Source organism: Taudactylus pleione, unplaced genomic scaffold (assembly GCF_031769625.1).
Source record: "Taudactylus pleione unplaced genomic scaffold, aTauple2 ptg000156l, whole genome shotgun sequence".
Lineage (NCBI taxonomy): Eukaryota > Metazoa > Chordata > Amphibia > Anura > Myobatrachidae > Taudactylus > Taudactylus pleione.
In genome coordinates, this window is record NW_028284558.1 from 19,186,682 (window position 1) to 19,205,738 (window position 19,057).

The following is a 19,057-nucleotide window of genomic DNA, read 5'->3' on the forward strand; positions in this document are numbered from 1 at the left end:
GCTGGCCAGCCGCGTCAGTCAGCTGCTGGCCACCGGGTGGAGAGGAGGGGGCCCCGCATGGGGAGTGCACACGGCCCCCTCCTCTCTTAAGACGCCCCTGTAGGTCGGGCTCTGACTCTTTTCCTGTGACTTTCTGACTAGGGATGTGCTGGTTTTACTGGTAGTTTTTAATCCTATCCTGATCTTACTGTACCATTCTTTCTTGCTGCATCTACGTCTATTCTTCAAATTTTCTTTCTTTCTGCTTTTTTCTTACAATATATCTCACCCCCATAGCTCTGCTCCAGTGCCTGCTCGATATCTCGATGCTGCAGGACCACTCAGTATCTGTGACCTAGCGCAGGTGCACCTCATTTTGCCCTGTCAGAGGGAGGTAGTGCTTTTAACTTGTCACAGCCTGCAGTGACTGCCCAGCACCACTAGAAACCCCTTTTGTTCTTCAATCGGGGACCTCAACAGTCATGACCCCTGCAAGTGGCCATTGCGATGGAGGCTGTTGCAGGTGAGGACATATCCAGCATGGTACATACTCCTGGCCACAGCGATTTTTAGGTATTGGCATGGTAGCCTAGTGGTTATTTCACCAACCTTTTAGAAGGTGCTGCTTCCATGGCACATCATGGTGGTGGGACAATAGGATCACCATGCTGGGGGTCTTCCTGTCTGTATCCCAAATGCCTCTGCTGCCATGTGGGTGGACCGGTAGTTGAGAGGAATGACCTCTTTAGTGTTCTCTGGTGCAAGTGCGCATGCACGGCTTTCAGGGGGAGCTGGGGGCATCGGGAGCACTGCTACAGTTCCTGGGGCACCTTTGGATGTAGAAGCTGTCACAAGGCTGTTCATTTCCATGGTGGGGATGTTGACTCACCTCCTGGCATCTCAAGCTGCAGGAGGGTCTGTATATGGTGTCTTTTCACCTGGGGTGCCTGGTGTGGATTTGAGGCCCCAGTTATCTCCCATCGTAGCTGAAGTGAGCTCAGTTTGTCGCTAATCATTCTCTATTCCTTCCCTTTCATTTCTCAGAATGTGGACATTTCAGGTGGCAACATTTCAGGTGACGACATTGCGGACATGTCAACATTGTGCCTGTCAACATGTTGAACCATGTACACATTCTAATGTCAACATTGTTATATCGGTATTTTGAATGTCAACATGGTTACTGTCAACCATGTGACCTGATCCCCCATAAGGGGTCCGCAGCGCCTTACAAAGTATGTACATAAATAGAAAAAATATGAACAAAACAATAAAAAAGTGACTTACAGTACACAAAATAGCAGAAAATAGAAGAACATAGACCAGGTTTATAAACATTGCTGCTGCGGCAGTCATAATATCCAAATAAGCAGCAGTGTGGCCAAACCCAAAGGATTGGTGCTGTTGTTGGCAGTGGAAAGGAGATGATATAAGTGAGACAAGGAAAAGTACATGAGGGAAGAGGACTCTGCCTCTGAGAGCATACCATTCCTCCTTAACACTATTCCTTCTGGCTTAACCACACAGGGCTAGATTAAAGGGGGGTGGCAGGGGCGGTCGTCGCTGGGCTCCCATACATAAAGGGCCCCCACACGTAAAGGGCTGGAGGAGGCGGAACCAGTTCCGCCTCCTCCTGCCCACCACAGCCCGGCGCGGCAAGTAGGATCTACTTGCCGGGCGCCCGCTGAGATTTTGTAACTGTGGGAGCCCGGCTCCCTCCCCGCAGCGGCAGTCGGAGCCGGAGGCTGGAGATCTGGCTCCTGGCTCCCGCAGTGCACTATGGGAGAGACGTGATAGTGCAGAGGAGCAGCCGAGCGGACGGCAGCGGAAGCGGGGCTCAAGATAAGTATTAGGTTTTCTTTTTCTTTTCTGCAAGTGGCTTTACTACTGGTGGCAATACTCGGGGGGCTTTACTACTGGGGCATTTATACAGAGGGCACTAGTACTGCGGGTAATACTCGGAAGGCATTACTACTGGGGGTATTTATACAGGGGGCATTACTAGATGGGGCATTATTACTGGGGGCATTACTACTGGGGCATTTATACAGGGGGCACTACTAGAGGGGGCATTACTACTGGGGCATTTCCATTGGGGCACTACCACAGGGGGCATGACTACTGGGGGGCATTACTATTGGGGCACTACTACTGGGGGGATACTCAGGGGACATTACTACTTGGGACATTACTACTGGGGCACTACTACAGGGACCATTACTATTGTGGGCACTAGGCGCATTACTACTGGGGCACTACAACAAGAGGCATTACTACTGGGGACATGACTACAGGGGGCATGACTACTGGGGGCACTACTAATGGGGGTATTGCATAGGGGGCACTGCATAAGGGGAACCACTCCTGGGGGCACTGCATAAAGGGCGCCACTACTGTGGGCTCTGCATACGGGGAGTTACTGGGGGCACTGCATAAGGGGCACCACTACTGTGGGCTCTGCATTAGGTCTCCATTGCGCATACCCCCAGTCTGTCCACATTTAATAGGGGCCCCTACATGTTTGTTGCCCAGGAGCCCCCACAGACCTTAATCCGGCCCTGTTCCCACACCTACTTCCATCTCAGTGTCACCCTCTAGGAATCCGTCCACTTACCTCCAGATGGTAAACTCTTACAAGCGTGGCAGTTGTTCCTCATATTTTACTGCCTACACTTTCCAAATGTCCTCCTCTCCCCTTGGCATTACTTCTTTTTAGCCTTTGTGCTCAGTATGCCTAGCCATGTCTCTTGCAAACATTCTCCTGGGCACAGGCCTGCTTTATGCTTTTTGCCTTGCATCTCTGGTCCCCACGTGCTTTACTATCCATCACTCTTGGATCACTGTGCAATCTGTACTTGTTCTACCCTATTGGGTATCCTGTAAACAGAAGCTATTTGTTTCTGTGTAATCTTCCAAAACTCCAATGTGAAGCTCAGCAGACCTTTGTGATGTATTATCAATAAAATATAATACTAATAATACTAATAATACTACTACTAATAATAACGTATACAATTTTAACTTAATAGGTTTTAAACCTTTCTATAACTTGATGTATCATTTATTGTATTGGACATGCATGGCTTTATAATGATATTTTCATATATTACAGCATTTTCCTTATGTGCTATTTATTATTCCTGTGTTCTTTAATTTTTGCTTTTAAGAATCTTTTTTTAGATCTTCTTCCTGTTTCAATAAAGTGCTAGTTTAAGCTTGACTGCATTCATAAAGTGTCTCCATATCTTAGTTGTGTTATGGAAGTGGACACAGAGGAGAAAAAAGATAACATCAAACTGTAAAGTTACAAAAGAGAACCTTACATATTTAGAATAAATTCACTTACCAAGTCATAAATCTTAGGAATGAATATAGTTCCAATGAGAGGTTTGCCATCTCCCAAGAGATATACAATGAATACTACAATTTCCCTTAATCTGATAAACTCAATACAATGTCATCTTGTAGTTTATCTATAGATGAGCCAAATATATACCTCTTATCTCTCAGGATAGATGTAGAAATGAATTACATTTTTAAGGCTGTTTTGCAAAAGATTCACCTGAAACCACATTTGGGGAGTGAAACAATGCACATTTTCCCAATGGATTTTATTCTTAAGTGCAGCCTGTAATACCCCAACCACACCAAAAAGAACTGACCCAGCTCTATTTATAGACAAATAATCACATGAAATAGGGCATTTAGAAATATAGTGCTGATTGGAATTCCATGAAATGGCAAAGCCGATGAGAAAAGTCTGTATCGCTACACTGGGCACCCAGGTCTCACACAGGGGCAAAGCAGTGCATATTAAAGTTTGGGGGTGATCCCGGAGATGCCGTTGCATCCACCGGGCTCATGCTCTACCCATTTGTGGCTCCACTGCTCATGCTCAGAAGAGGCTGCTGCTCTGTCCTCCTGAACATGTTCTGGACCTGTGCATGCACATGGAAGCCTCTAGCCGGGGAACACACAGTAATCCAGCATTTTACCTTCTTCACAATAATGGCTTTAAAATTGCTGCCAACAAAAATCATGACTTAAACACCTTAAAACCTGTAACAATATTTGAAAATGTACTGTTTGTATAGTGTACACTTACAGTATACAGTAGCATCTCTGGGCATTTATTTTGAAAGATTGTACTTGAATGAACCTTGCCTTGCCTGTCTCTATGAACCTTGCCTGGTAATGCTCATCAAAAAGCTATAAGAAACTAAATGACACCAAGGAACATCGTGTTTGACACTAAAAAAATTCCCATCATTTTAAGCAGATGAAGATTGGTGGCAATGGCCCATGGTATGTTCCCAAGTCATTTCATCTATCAGCCTTATAGTCCACATGAGTATCCTTAGTTTATTAGAGCATACAGAGCAAATGAGATGCATGAGAAAGGCAGATAAAGGAAGGAATTAGACTTCTAACCTCTCTCACAGTTATCTTCATCGCTTCCGTCCACACAGTCATGGATTCCGTCACAAAGCCACCTGACTGGTATACAAAAGGCCTTGTTTCTGCAGCGAAACTGGTTTTCTTTACAGTCCGTCACACAATCAACCTGTGAGAGGAAAATGAAAAGGGGAAACAACATAGTTCAACATGTGCTTTTAACGTATTCAAATCACAAACATTACAAACATTAAAAATTTGTGTTTGTATTTTGTATTAACCCCGTAGTAACCCCGTAACAAAAAAAAATTAAATAAAATGTTCCAATGGACAACTCTTTCCATTTTGAAAGAAACCCTGAGACCCCCACCATTACATTAAAGTCATGGTCAAACGCATTGTCAAAGTCAAATAATTGGTTATGATCATTGTACAGTTATTATCTGACAATCTAATCGTCTATGATCTGACGATGTGTTTTCCACGACGCTACTTTGCGTCGGGCAATCTGTTGCGCTAAACTGCATATTCACAACACACATACAGTGATGCACATAACACACACACATATAAATGTATACAGTCAGGTGCATAAATATTGGGTTATTGACAGAATTTTCATATTTTGGCCTCTATTCACCACCACAATGGCTTTGAAATGAAACAAACAAGATGTGCTTTAACTGCAGACTTTCAGATTTAATTTGAGGGTAATTACATCCAAATCAGGTGAACAGTGTAGGAATTACAACGGATTCTATATGTGCCTCCCACTTTTTAAGGGGCCAAAAGTAATGGGACTATCAACTCAAAAGCTATTTCATGGACAGGAGTGGGCTAGTCCCTCATTATTTCATTATCAATTAAGCAGGTAAAAGGTCTGGAGTTGATTCTAGGTGTGACATTTGCATTTGGAATCAGTTGCTGTTGACTCTCAAGATGAGATCCAAAGAGCTGTCACTATCAGTGAAGCAAGCCATCATTAGGCTGAAAAATCTATACAAACCCATCAGAGAGATAGCAAAAACATTAGGTGTGGCCAAATCAACTGTTTGGAATATTCTTAAAAAGAAAGAATGCACTGGAGAGCTCAGCAACACCAAAAGACCTGGAAGGCCACGGAAAACAACTGTGGTGGATGACAGAAGAATTATTTCCCTGGTGAAGAAAAACCCCTTCACAACAGTTGGCCAAATCAAGAACACTCTCCAGGAGGTAGGTGTATATGTGTCAAAGTCAACAATCAAGAGAAGACTTCACAAGAGTGAATATAGAGGGTTCACCACAAGATGTAAACCATTGGTGAGCCACAAAAACAGGAAGACCAGATTAGAGTTTGCCAAACAACATCTAAAAAAGCCATTACAGTTCTGTAACAACATCCTATGGACAGATGAGACAAAGATCAACTTGTACCAGAGTGATGGGAAGAGAAGAGTATGGAGAAGGAAAGGAACTGCTCATGTTCCAAAACATACCACTTCATCAGTGAAGCATGGTGGTGGTAGTGTCATGGCGTGGGCATGTATGGCTGCCAATGGAACTGGTTCCCTTGTAATTATTGATGATGTGACTGCTGACAAAAGCAGCAGAATGAATTCTGAAGTATTTTGGGCAATATTATATGCTCATATTCAGTCAAATGCTTCAGAACTCATTGGACGGTGCTTCACAGTGCAGATGGACAATGACCCGAAGCATACTGCAAAAGCAACCAAAGAGTTTTTTAAGGCTATAAAGTGGAATGTTATGCAATAGCCAAGTCAATCCCCTGACCTGAATCTGATTGAGCATGCATTTCACTTGATGAAGACAAAACTGAAGGGAAAACACCCCAAGAACAAGTAGGAACTGAAGACATTTGCAGTAGAGGCCTGGCAGAGCATCACCAGGGATTAAACCCAGCGTCTGGTCATGTCTATGCATTCCAGACTTCAGGCTGTAATTGCCTGCAAAGGATTTGCAACAAAGTATTAAAAAGTGAAAGTTAGGATTGTTTTATTTGTCCCATTACTTTTGGCCCCTTAAAAAGTGGGAGGCACATATAGAAACCGTTGTAATACCTACACTGTTCACCTGATTTGGATGTAATTACCCTCAAATTAATTCTGAAAGTCTGCAGTTAAAGCACATCTTGTTTGTTTCATTTCAAAGCTGTTGTGGCGGTGAATAGAGGCCAAAATATGAAAATTCTGTCAATGTCCCAATATTTATGCACCTGACTGTATATACTTATATACACAGACGCTCATATGCGTATGCACACACTTACACATGGACGCTCTTTTGTATATAGTTGCTATTTCAAAAACACAGACGCACATCAAGATGGTTCCCACACATTATAGTTAATAACCAGAGTTATTAAAGGTATTTTTAGCTAATAATTATGATGTAATATGTACTTAAACGAGATCTAAGGTTTAGAATACAGTGAACATGTCATGTTTGGTATCATACTAAATCCCTGTTTAATTGCAGACATCCATATCTATCGGCAAAAAAGTCGCATCATGTGTCCGCTAATTATGGATGATAGGGAGTTATTGGATAGAAATGTTATAACATGCATGTAGTGTTGTAGCCAGTATTAACCAGTTGTTCGGAGGGTAGCTACACAAAGAGACCGTTGGAGAACTGAGCCATGCCCCTGATGACACCGTATGAATCGACCAATGACCAGATTATCCAGAAGCAAGAACCAATGGAAACTTGTCAACTAGTCCCTTTGTTAACTTAGAACTCTGTAAGGTATATAAGCGGTGTTCCGATTCCAGTGTTCGGACATTCTCTTTGATTATCACAGACGTCTGGATTGATGACTGTATACTGGGACCAGTGCGCATGCGTATGTATCGGCTTGTACTTTATTATTGCTTTTTACTCAAATTGTTAATTCTTTCATCATGTTACTTTTTCTTTACATAAATAACTTTCTGTGCTTTGGAATCACATGATTGAACTGGAAAGCAATTCTTTCTTAAGCGACTTGCAACGCTAAATAGCGTCTAGTGACTATTAGGAATCAATAGCATCTAATAGCATGAAGAGGAGATCACTGGACAAAGGACCTCATTCAAAGCCGGACGCTATTTGCGCTCGCTCGTTCAGTAAAAAGGGGTGGCTATTCAAATGAACCGTTCGCTCTTTGCGGTCTGTTCACGCCTCTAGGTCTGAACGAGCGAACAAAACTTGCGGTCGTTTTTTGGAAAACTACGCCCCCTGGTCGCTCGCATCCTACGTCATGTCCGCTCGTTCGTTCCGAGCGATGTTTGCCCAAATGCGCATGCGTACGGATTGTAATACGCATGCGCGAACCAGTCAGTGCGGCCGAAAATCGTTTGTTCGCTAAATAGCGAATGCCTGCTATTTTGAGTGACAGGAGGAGGCGTATGTGGGTGGTAACAGGGGAAGGTGCTTGAAAACGGGGAGTGGAGATCAGAACACAGGCTTGCTTAAAGGTCAAAACGGGCGTTTTATCGGTGTGCAAAATTAATACAGCAGCGTCATTGACCACGTCACTGGGTTATTTTATAGTCAGAACTGCTCGCAAGATTGCGGTAGGAAAAACCAACCACAAGAATAGCGAGCAGTTCATACGCTGGTCGATGTACTCGATTAATCTAATAAATAGCGGACATGATGTAGGATGCGAGTGGCCAGCGGGCGTAGTTTCCAATAAAACGACCGCAAGTTTTGTTCGCTCGTTCAGACATAGAGGCGTGAACAGACCGCAAAGAGCGAACGGTTCATTTGAATAGCCACCCCTTTTTTCAGAACGAACAACCGCAAATAGCGTCCGGCTCTGAATCAGGCCCTTAGTTTGTCCTTAGTGTGTTTTCAATACTTTTATTTTAAAATGGTATTGTAGTAATCTTTTTAAAAGGAAGTATTTTTCATGCTCACCTCATCTGAGCCATCGGCACAGTCGTATTCACCATTACACCTGAGATATGCTGAGATGCATCCCCCACTGTCACAGACATATTCACTGGCAGAGCAGGTTGGAGAGGCTGTCAAAGAAAACAAAGAAAATATGCATATTATGTGTATATATATATATATATATATATATATATATATATATATATCATAAACACATTTTGTCTGGTGATAAAGTGAAATTTAAGGGAGGGGAGATATTTCTTGCTCTCTCTGTACTAATTTTGTCTTCCAATTAAAGGTGTTGCTGTAGCCCACTCCTCCTACATCTTCATTGCCATCTCTATACAATTTAAAATTATATACTGTATACATATGGGTAAACATTCTTATTTCCAAACAGCGTTATCACTCTTCTTTTTAATCAGTCATTTGTTCCAAGAGATGTGCACAGCTTGCCTTAACAGACGTGAAAACAGGAATTATTAAGCAAAAGAAACAATTTACACCACACATACACATACACACACGTGTGTGTATAACTATATAAGACTGTAAACTGTCACCAGCAGGGCCTGCTTTTCTCATGTGCTTTTTTTCCTCTCACTTACAGTATATCACCATGCCCTCCCCGCTGCATTCATCGTCACCTGGCCTTGGGTGCTGCCACTCTGCTGCGTATTTAGGTATTATGACTGCTGAAGCAGTAATGAATATAAACCATGTCCATGTCTTGCTATGTTCTGTATGGCAAATAATTATTTTCTTGTTTATTATATACTGTTTCCATTTACTGTATGTACATTTTAAGGCACTACGGACTAGAGATGTGCGCCGACCCCCGTGTTTTGGTTTTGGATCTCCCCTGGTTTTGGATCTGGATTGGTTTTGCCAAAACCTCACCTCCGTGCTTTGTTTTCTTGTTTTGGTTTTGATCTGGATTTATTTCTTAAAAAATAAAAAAAACAGCTAAAATCACATAAAATGTGCCTTTTCTTGTTCCTACAGTATTAATAACCTCAATAACATTTATTTCCACTCGTTTCCAGTCAGTTTTGGTTACCTCACAGCCAGGGGCGTTTCTAGAGAGGAGGGGGCCCGTGTGCAGTCTCTGACACGGGCCCCTTCCTCTCCGCCCAGCGGCCGGCAGCGTACTGAACTGTGCGCGGCCAGCGCCTGAGTTATAGACTCTGGGCACTAGAGTGTGCCCAGAGTATATAGTGTATGCACAGGTCACTGGGAAAATAGCCGCGGCGCCCAATTTCCCTGTACTGCGCATGCACAAATGACGGGAAAATGGCTGCCACGGCAATTTTCCAGTCGTTTTACAGCGCCGGACCCCCGTGCCGATGTGGGACTCCACACCCTGCACCCATAATATTACTTACAATATTATGGGTGCAGGGTGTGCGGTGCGGGGCCCCACTGGACCCAGGGGCCAGTGTTCCCGGAACACCCTGCACCCATTATAGATACGCCCCTGCTCACTATCCTGTTTATTTTTAATACTCCGTACATGTTCCTGTATTCTCATTTTAAAGGGTCTTTTGGTTTTGCCCACATACTTCAACTTACAGGAACACTCCAATACATAAATAACCCATGTAGTCGTACAGTTCATAAATTCTTTGATTGGAAAGCTTTTTGAATCATTGAAATTTGTAAATTGCTTTGAAATGGGATGTGCAAATCTGCAAATATTACAGTGGCCACACTTGTGAAAGCCTACACGTTGACTTTCCCACATATTTATCGGTGACTTCACTTTTAAATGGCTGGGTGCTAATATACTCTTCAGATTTCTTGCTTTTTTAAAGACCACCTTTGGTTTATCTGGTAGAATATTAGCTAACACCCCATCTGTTTTAAGAATCCCCCAATGCTTAGTTAAAATTCTACGTATCTTTTTCTCTTCTTTATTGTAAGGGGTAATAAATAGAATTTCATTATCTTTTTCACCTGTTTTTGGAATTAAAAAAATTTGTGTGTAGAATTACACTATGGTTCTTTCTTTTTTCTTCTACCCCTTACCGTGATGGAGTTATGATACCGGGGTGTACATAGGATCCTGAAATTGTGGACCATTTAAATCTTTTGTGCTGATATACAAGTGGTGTTTCCACCTACTAAGGTATACCCCCATCTATATAGAGGTGATTGCACCTGGTGGTGGATAAAAAATATTTGAAAAATATTGCACTAGGAGGCACTCTTTACTCCACTTTTTATTTTATAGAATTGTGTACTGTCGGAACAACAGTGTTGGGAGATAAAGCAGCCACCCGTGAAAACTTGGGAGTGCATACGTCAAGGATTACTGAAACATTAATCTGACTGATTTTGGATTCAGCGCCATTACCACTATCTGCATATATATATATATATATATATATATATCTCTCGAAAGCTCGTGATCCGCGAAATTCATCTCTATGGTTTTGCCTCAATTTGAGAGATCCGAGTAAGGCAGGAACATCCGGGCCGGCTTGGATCCGACTCGGATCTACAAAATTCGGGTGGAGTCGGATCTCTGAAAACCGAACCCGCTCATCTCTACTACGGACCCCTTGTGGCACCATAAAAATAAAGAATTAAAAATAAATATATATATGTATTTTGGACCCGTATTTGCCAGATCTCAAGAACACAAGCTACAGAATAAATTGGCACTGCATTGGTAACTGTACCGGTTCTGCCTGGCATTGCCAGGATTTATGTTTCATATGTCTCCCAGACTGTCCGTGGCTAGATCTTGCACTCTCTGTCCCTCTCTCTTATTCCATCTCCCTACCTCCTGCCCCCATCTCTCGGTCTCTTCCCTATCTATGAGTCTTTCACCCACTTTCCCTGTCTCTCTCTCTGTTCTCCCCACCACCTCTTTTTTCCAGTTCCACATTGCAACAGCTGCAAAGCCCAGAATAACTTTAACTTTAAAATAAACAGACTAAACTATGTAGAACAACATTGTACTCCTATTGTAATTAGCTTCTCAGTTCACACTACAGATGTCAATGAATAGTATTGCAAGACACTGAATGTACGAAACTCATGTGACAGTCTATATAATCTGTCCAGCAGAGATTGTAGCATGCAGGCTGTTATAGTGCTTTTAGACCCGGGATGGGGAACCTCAGGCCCGGGGGCTGTAAAAAGCCCCCAGAATCATTTGGTCTGGCCCTCTTAGCTTTTATCTGCTAGCCTCTTTTGGCTAGCAGGATGCCTAGAATGGCACCTAGCAGCCAGGATCTATGCAGCAGTGGCGCGTGGAGCATCCTCAGTTTGCTACTGAGATTGCTGTAATCACAGACAATTGTGGCTCCGCCCCTGTGTGACATCACACAGAGGGGCTTGGCTATTGCACATGCAGAAATCTCTAGGAGAGGCCCGTGTGTACTGTACCACACACACCGCACCCATTATACAGTAGATATATGCCCATGCTTACCAGGAAACAGCTTGGAAGAGTGGCTGAGTGGGGGTCAGGCAGCCAATGAGAGCTGTAAAGGGAGAGAGAAAGTAGGCAGGGCCTCCCCTCCCTACAGAATTCCAGCCAATCAGCTCCCAACTGTCATTTTTCTAACAGTTGACACTTGGGAGCTGATTGGCTGGAGTACCATTTATCATATACAGTGAAATGTATCACTCGTTTTGGTGATAAAACTCATTCTTGTAAGCTTTGGTTACATTTTAATTGATTTGGTAGAGAAACAATGAGTTCATTAATCAGTGTACTGTAGTTGTGTAATGATTTGCTCTCATTAGCAAACTACTATAATATGCCCTTGATTCATCATATTAAATATGAAGAGTTTGCTGTTAATTTGACATAAAATAATGTAGTTAAGAGTAAAATAGGTGATACTGCAGAGAGGAGAGCGCTTGACACAAGTGCTTACTACTTGAGAGATCAGCAGTATGATAGCCTTGAGTGCTATGTTTATAAATACTTCAATGTTTATAATATCTGGTAAGGATGTCATTCATATGGTATTTCTTTCATTTAAATGTTCAAAAATCAACAACATGTCAATTAGTGTTTCTTTCTTATGTGAAATTAGTGGAAAATGTATGATTTTCCTGGTGACGCAGTCACCATATTCAGAACTTATCATTCCAAATATAGAAGCTATTCATATTTATAAATAATTTAATAAACAATTGAAATGGGTCTTCTAAATACGATTACCTATAAAGCCTAATTTTCAATGGTGTTTCAAACACCTTTTATAAACTGGAAAAACTTTGTTCCTGCTATAGATCACCTCAGGCTCTCTAGCTCAGGACTACTCCCGGGCAACTTCATAAGGACAAGTTGGAGCCAAGTAGCCAGCACAGGCTACAAGATGTGCTTGTTTCTGGGAAATAATGAGAGATGGAAATTCTAATTAATAAGGTTGCTAAAACTATGCTCTTTATTGCTGTATGTGTGGAAGCGCATATGGCCAGGGTAATCAAGCTGGCTACCGGCAATTGTTCTGACTTTCCGGACGATTTCTCTTGAGTGGGAAATGAACATACATGCTACAACGATACATGGTTCCATCCTTCATTAACAAAACATTAGATCGCATACGATATCGTCAGGTTTGCTGTGCAGAACATCAAACCTGACGATGTCGCTATCGACCAAGTGCACGAGCATATTGAGCGTACACACTGAGAGATACTGTATAGTATATATTTGTCGCTACAAAATGGCAAATCAGCCCGACATTGCTCCAGTGTGTTCTCAGCTTAACCTCAGGCCCTAGTGCAGCTGCTTCTGACACTTCCAATGTGTGCATAGCCTGTGAGTGTGACTGAGCAGAACAATGTGAAGCTATTGCCACTGTCACTTTCCCCCACCTGTAATCCAGTCACGGATGAGCGCATGGGTGCCCGGGTGGCTGCGCTATCCATCACCATCGTAATCCACTGCTCCAGACCCCTGTGGAAGTCCTGGGTCAGGCTACTTTTTATTTGCCCCAGCATCCCTGTGCATGGCATAGCATAAGGATGAATGCATCACTGGCCTCCTGTTACTGCTGTTACATTAACTTAGTGTTTCTCAACTAGGGTGCATTTCCTATAATGGACATCATCTGGCCTTGTCTTTTATTTTTCTATTATACATACAAGGGAGATGCAGGTGGCGGTATGAAATGAATCCTTTTAGACCTGATCCCGTGGCCCAATACTGTGAATCATGGAATCAGGCAGGAGGTGCAGGGCCATGATGACATAATTTGCTGATAATTGCATCATCACCCTCACCACCGTTTCACTAATTTTCATAGACCATACTGTAGGCTGGGTACAGGAGGGTGACCTGTTCTCCAGGGAGGCTGTGGGACTCTCCATAATATGGGAATCTCATAATGGGAGACTACAGATGTGTCCTCATACATCTAGCCTTCTAGCACGATAAACAGTCCATCTAGTTGCGCCATGCCATGACGTGACTCGGTATCGTTGAGCGTCTTTTCTTTTGACGTTTTACCTTCAAATGTGACTTATTCGTACAGTGATGTGAATAGTTAGCACAAGCAGCTTCTGCTGATTAAAATGATATGCAGCATGCTTATGTTGTGTGAGTGATTGCGGGTGTATCTGCATACAAAAAGCTACGTTACAGTGTCAGAGGCTGTAACACTGTAGCGTAGCGTTTCGTATGCTGATACCCCCGAATTCGCACACAGAACATAGGGCCTGATTCAGACCCGCTCGCGAGCGCTATGCGCTCGCAAGCAGGTTGATGGTGGCCCAGTGCGCATGCGCACAATGGAGCCGGCTTCGTCATGCGCCTGCACTAGTCCCGGATAGTGACGGGCAAACCATCTCTCCGGGTCTCGTACCAAAGGTGGCGTGCTGTCAATGTTGAGTGACAGCACTCCTCCTTTGGTGGGCGGGCTGGGGGAGTGGCTGCCCAAACAGAGGCGTTCCCATGTGAACGCCTCCGTTTGGGGGCGGCCCCCTGACATCACGAGTGATGTCAGTGGGAGAGATTTCGGCTCTGTGAGAGCCAAAATCTCTCTGGGGCTTGCGGCAACGAGACCCTACCACAAGAGTCTCATCGCAAGCCATCTTCCTGGCCACTCGCTATAGCTGTGGGTGGTCAACCACACCTATGCGAGCGGCCGGGAAGCGGCTCTAAAAAACAAGAAGGCTGGCCCTGATTCCGAGCGAGCGCTCTGTCAGAGCGCCCGGCTCTGAATCAGGGCCATAGACATGCTGCATATCATTTTAATCAGCAGAAGCTGCTTGTGCTTTCTATTTGCATCACTGTGCGAATAAGATGCATTTGAAGGGAAAAAGTCACATGAAAAGAAGCTTGGCGCATACCGGGTCACACAGAGCTTCAGCATTATATGTAGCGCGAATTGTAGTGCACGGAGGATAGATGTATGTAGACAAATTTGTAGGTAAGTGTGATTAAATCCCTTTCTTTTAGGAATTTCTCACTTTTATGTCTGTTGAACAATAATAATAATAAAAAAATATTAAAACACCTTTATCCTATTAAACTAACATCTGTCAGTTTTTGTTAAAGTACCATCTTAAAGGGATTACTAAAATAGAGTCTGACACCCTAAAATATTTCTATTAATAAAAGAAAATGACTGAAAGGTGATATATGACTTTAATTACCACAAACCAGAAGCTCAGGATGGATCACACACTTAAATAGACATGCTACTGAATGTATGTTTACTTGAGGAGCATGTAATACAGCACTTTGTGATTGTGTAGTAATATTGGATTGTACTAGTTATATCAGTTACCGGAAAATCTAATGCCTGGCTCACAGCTATTATCCCAAGAAAAACTTGGGATAAGTAAATACTGCTAATCTAAAAGACCAGACAGTAACAGGGACACAAAATTAATTAAAGAAACGCATAAGAAATTAGTAATATATTCATTTAAGAGTATTGATACATATATGTATTACAATTTTTAGTAAAGCACAACCTCCAACAATAACAACTTTACAGATAAAAAGCTAAAAAAAGTAAATATTTGCAAATATATTAAAAAAAAAATACTTTTTTTTTTAAATACCTGGCTCACAATTCTTCTCATCATCTCCAGATTTGCAGTCCTCATGCCCGTCACACTTCCACTTAGTTGGTATGCACTGACCGGTGGCACACTGGAACTGGTCCTTAGTGCAGCCATTCTCACAGTTTCTCTACCCAAACAGACAAAAAACAAAGTCTAACCATAATACCTAGAGATAAAAAAATGAACAACAAGACAAAACCAGAATATTTACGTTGAACCGAAACCTCAAAAATACATGTAAGAAGTTGCGGCAGAGGGTAAACTGTTCTGTAATCTTTCCTTGGCTGCTAACCTTTTACAGCCATTTCTCTGAGAAAATCCCTCAGAGAAAGTCCCAAACTGTATCGTACAATGCTTTTATAAATTGGGCATATTCGGGCAACCTACAGTATTCCTGACAGATCCCAGTTGTAAATATTGTATATTAATTTACCTACATAGGGAATTTTGTATGTATATATATTTCTATAGGCATTATTTTTCAATAGTCTCATCAAGGTCATGTATTTGGAGCTGTAGTTTGGTCATATTCCCAAATGATATCACACTCCTTCCCAAGCAACAACACAACCAAATTGCATTGTTAGAGGTTCACCACGCAAAAGTAAGACCGACAGGGGGGCTATGGGAAGAAATTAGTGGATTATGAGAATGGTAGACTCTATCAACCCTAATGTTGTTGTAAACAAGGTCACAGCTTTTATTTATGGTGGATACACCTTAGACGATACTGTATGTACTGTATGTAAGGCTGACATATCGCATACATTGGCAATGGTGTACACACTATGTCGGAGCATACGCGCTCCAGCAGGGTCATTCATTGCATCTCCAGATCGAGCCTACACACTGCTCAATCTGCCAATTTGATGAACAACCTCATGCATTTAGATGCGGCTGGTGTATGACATATCATGCGGTCGTTCACCAGCACGTGCAGTGTCAAATGACTTATGAAAATATGTCGCCCATCGCATCTGCCGTCAGCTGGGTACACAGGTTGTCTAATGTAAACGCAGATTTAGATAATTAATTACATCTTAATAATTTCAGTGTGGCAAGAAGGCACTGCACACCAGCAACAGCCAGGATATAATGTAAGGGTGGGTCACAGCACTGCCCCTGATGCGACCTGGAGCACCCAGGTATCATCTCCCCTAAATTGGACAGAACTGGCCCCAACCCTAAGTCAGAGACAAGACCCATCCCTGATATAATGTAAAAGGGAAAGACCCAATAGTTACTTTTGTGCCCCATGCGGCTGCCCATGAGCAGTGCCATCCAATGAAATAAAAACGTTAGTGAGCACCCAACAGACAAACAAAACAGACAACAACACAATTTAAAATAGAACACAAGGGAAGGGTGAGTGGGGGAATCAAAAATGGAAAGAGGATGACTTCCTGTAAGAAGAGTAAAATTAACTAAACTAAAGCTTATCCCTTAACTCTCCCAGGTTGTACCGAAATTAATAATAAAAGATTCACCTGTCAGTTTTAAACCCTATCAGTTCCCAGTCATTAAAAGCCACACAGTAAAGGCACTAATAGTTTATTGCTTATTCAGCCCTCAGTCCTTTTAAATGTATATTGTTCTGTTTTTGGAAACTGTTCTCCAACATTGGCATACATAGCAAACAGTAGTGTCTACTAATTCTCGAGTAGAAGGCAGTTTACACTACTATTGCTCGCTGGCAACAAATAGCTTCTTTGTCTTCTATACTTGCAAAAAAAGTGTAATTTTTCTTATTTTTTTCCTCCCAGGTATGAGAAAAATTCAAACGCAGGTCAAGGCCATGCTGTATTTGCAATGAAATGAGCGAAAGGAATTGAAGAGCCATATTTCAATTTTTGCAATCTAGTTCACCATTCTCTGGAGCCTTTTTAGAGGAACATATCTGAATTTGGTTGATACTTTCTGTAATATTCTAAGTTGCAAAAAAGTTACTCAGGAGGGGAAAGAAGCACTCTACAAAAACAGGTTATCCATCAAGCAATATTCATACAAATAAAAATTATATACATATATATATACTATATATATATATATACACACACATATATAAATATATATATATATATATATATATACTGTATATATATATAGATACTGTATATATATATATATATATATATATATATATATTTCCTATACATGCACAGACCATTATATATATTCCATTTCTTCCCTGTGCCCACTCTTTCATCCTTTGTTGTCAAATTTATTATAGATTGCAACACTTGTTTAAGATGCTTGCTTATATATTATTACTGCTATGCATCACTTTCTTTGATTAAATGTTAGCCCCTTTTGAAGGTTGGGGGGCAGCCAGTGCAGCCCCTGAAGTATAGCAGGGAATGCAGAATTTCCTCCTCTGTAGTTCAGATCATGGGCTCAATGGCAGAATGGCAATACAGACAGGTGTACCATTTTGTACCTAAAAGCAAAGGCGATATTACAGATTGCACCCTCATCTCATGTGCTAAAGCCTCTTTATAAATTTACAAACTGCCCAATAACCCTTTATACTGACATATACTGACATATACAATACACACAAGTGGGAAAAAGAAATAGGGATAATGCGGAATGTAGTGTACTGGTATAATATAGCTCACTCTATCCAAATGAGTGGTACTTCTGACCATCCTCTCTTCATTGGATGTGCCCAGTTATCTCTATTTTATTTTACTGAGTGATAACAATTTATGGTGGGGTTGCCCTTTTGTGATGAAACACTGTGCATAGTTGGTCATTAAGTTATCAAACATCTACAGTAAATAATAAAATAACCTTGTACCTATCTCTAAGATATATGCAATGGCGTATCTATAACAGGTGCAGGTTGTGTGGCGCACACAGGCCTCTGGGTACAGGGGACCCCACACCGCACACCCTGCACCCATATATAGTTATACTTACCTCTCCACAGTCTCCCCACAGAGCTGCAAAAATCCCAATGAAAATTATGGCAGCCATTCTCCCGGTGACTTGCACATGCACATTAGAGAATAAGGCACAGGCGCCACTCTCCCGGTGACTTGCACATGCGCAGAAAACTCTGGCACCAAGCCACAATCTACTGTGCTGCCAGAGATAGCACGCCCACTATGTCTTCTCGTTCGATCACGGTGTATATTTAGATGCCCACCAGCCTGTCATAAGATGTCCACTTTCCCTTAGTGTTACACATCATCTCCAGGAAGTGTATGCAGAAATCAGTAACACTGAGTAACATCAGATCCATACGCAGCTCATGTGGCTGACCATACCCTGTCGCAAGCACTGCAAGTGCTGCAGTGTGTAATTCAGCCATGTGACGTGTACTATGACGCTGCTTCTTAATTATGCGCACACCTCTAAAATGGCGTTAAGACGCTCAGACACGCTTGCGTTTGCACCACCACATCCCTGTTTCCATCGTCCATCCCCAGTCACCACCCACAAACGGCTCGTCCTGTCACTCATTCTAGAGAGGTGGCTATGCGCAGTGAGCGTACGCTTCCCAATCGCATGGACTAGTTTGTGCACGTGCACTGCGTCTTATACGCATGCGCACATTGCAAACATCGGCAGGCTACGTGCGAACGAAGCCTAGCGAGCGGGTCTGAATCAGTCTTCCTCTCTTGAAACGCCCATGGATATATGGCTAGACCAATAAACGTTTATATACTGTAAATCCTCTCTGGTTAAACACTTATGCAACAATAGCTACAATTCCACTTACAGGATGACAGACTGATGCACATAAAGTAAT

The 19,057-nt window shown here is 42.4% G+C and overlaps 1 protein-coding gene across 1 annotated transcript in view; it reads right to left on the reverse strand.

The window, feature by feature from the left end:
* Nucleotides 1–19,057, reverse strand: part of LRP1B (LDL receptor related protein 1B) — a 1,691,377-nt gene that overhangs the window by 118,299 nt on the left and 1,554,021 nt on the right. Inside the window, exons 69-71 of the mRNA XM_088474914.1 lie at nucleotides 15,298–15,427; nucleotides 8,281–8,387; nucleotides 4,411–4,543 (exon numbers count right to left, since the gene is read on the reverse strand). Of these exons, the coding sequence (XP_088331040.1) occupies nucleotides 4,411–4,543; nucleotides 8,281–8,387; nucleotides 15,298–15,427 (370 nt within the window). The remainder of the gene's footprint in view (nucleotides 1–4,410; nucleotides 4,544–8,280; nucleotides 8,388–15,297; nucleotides 15,428–19,057) is intronic.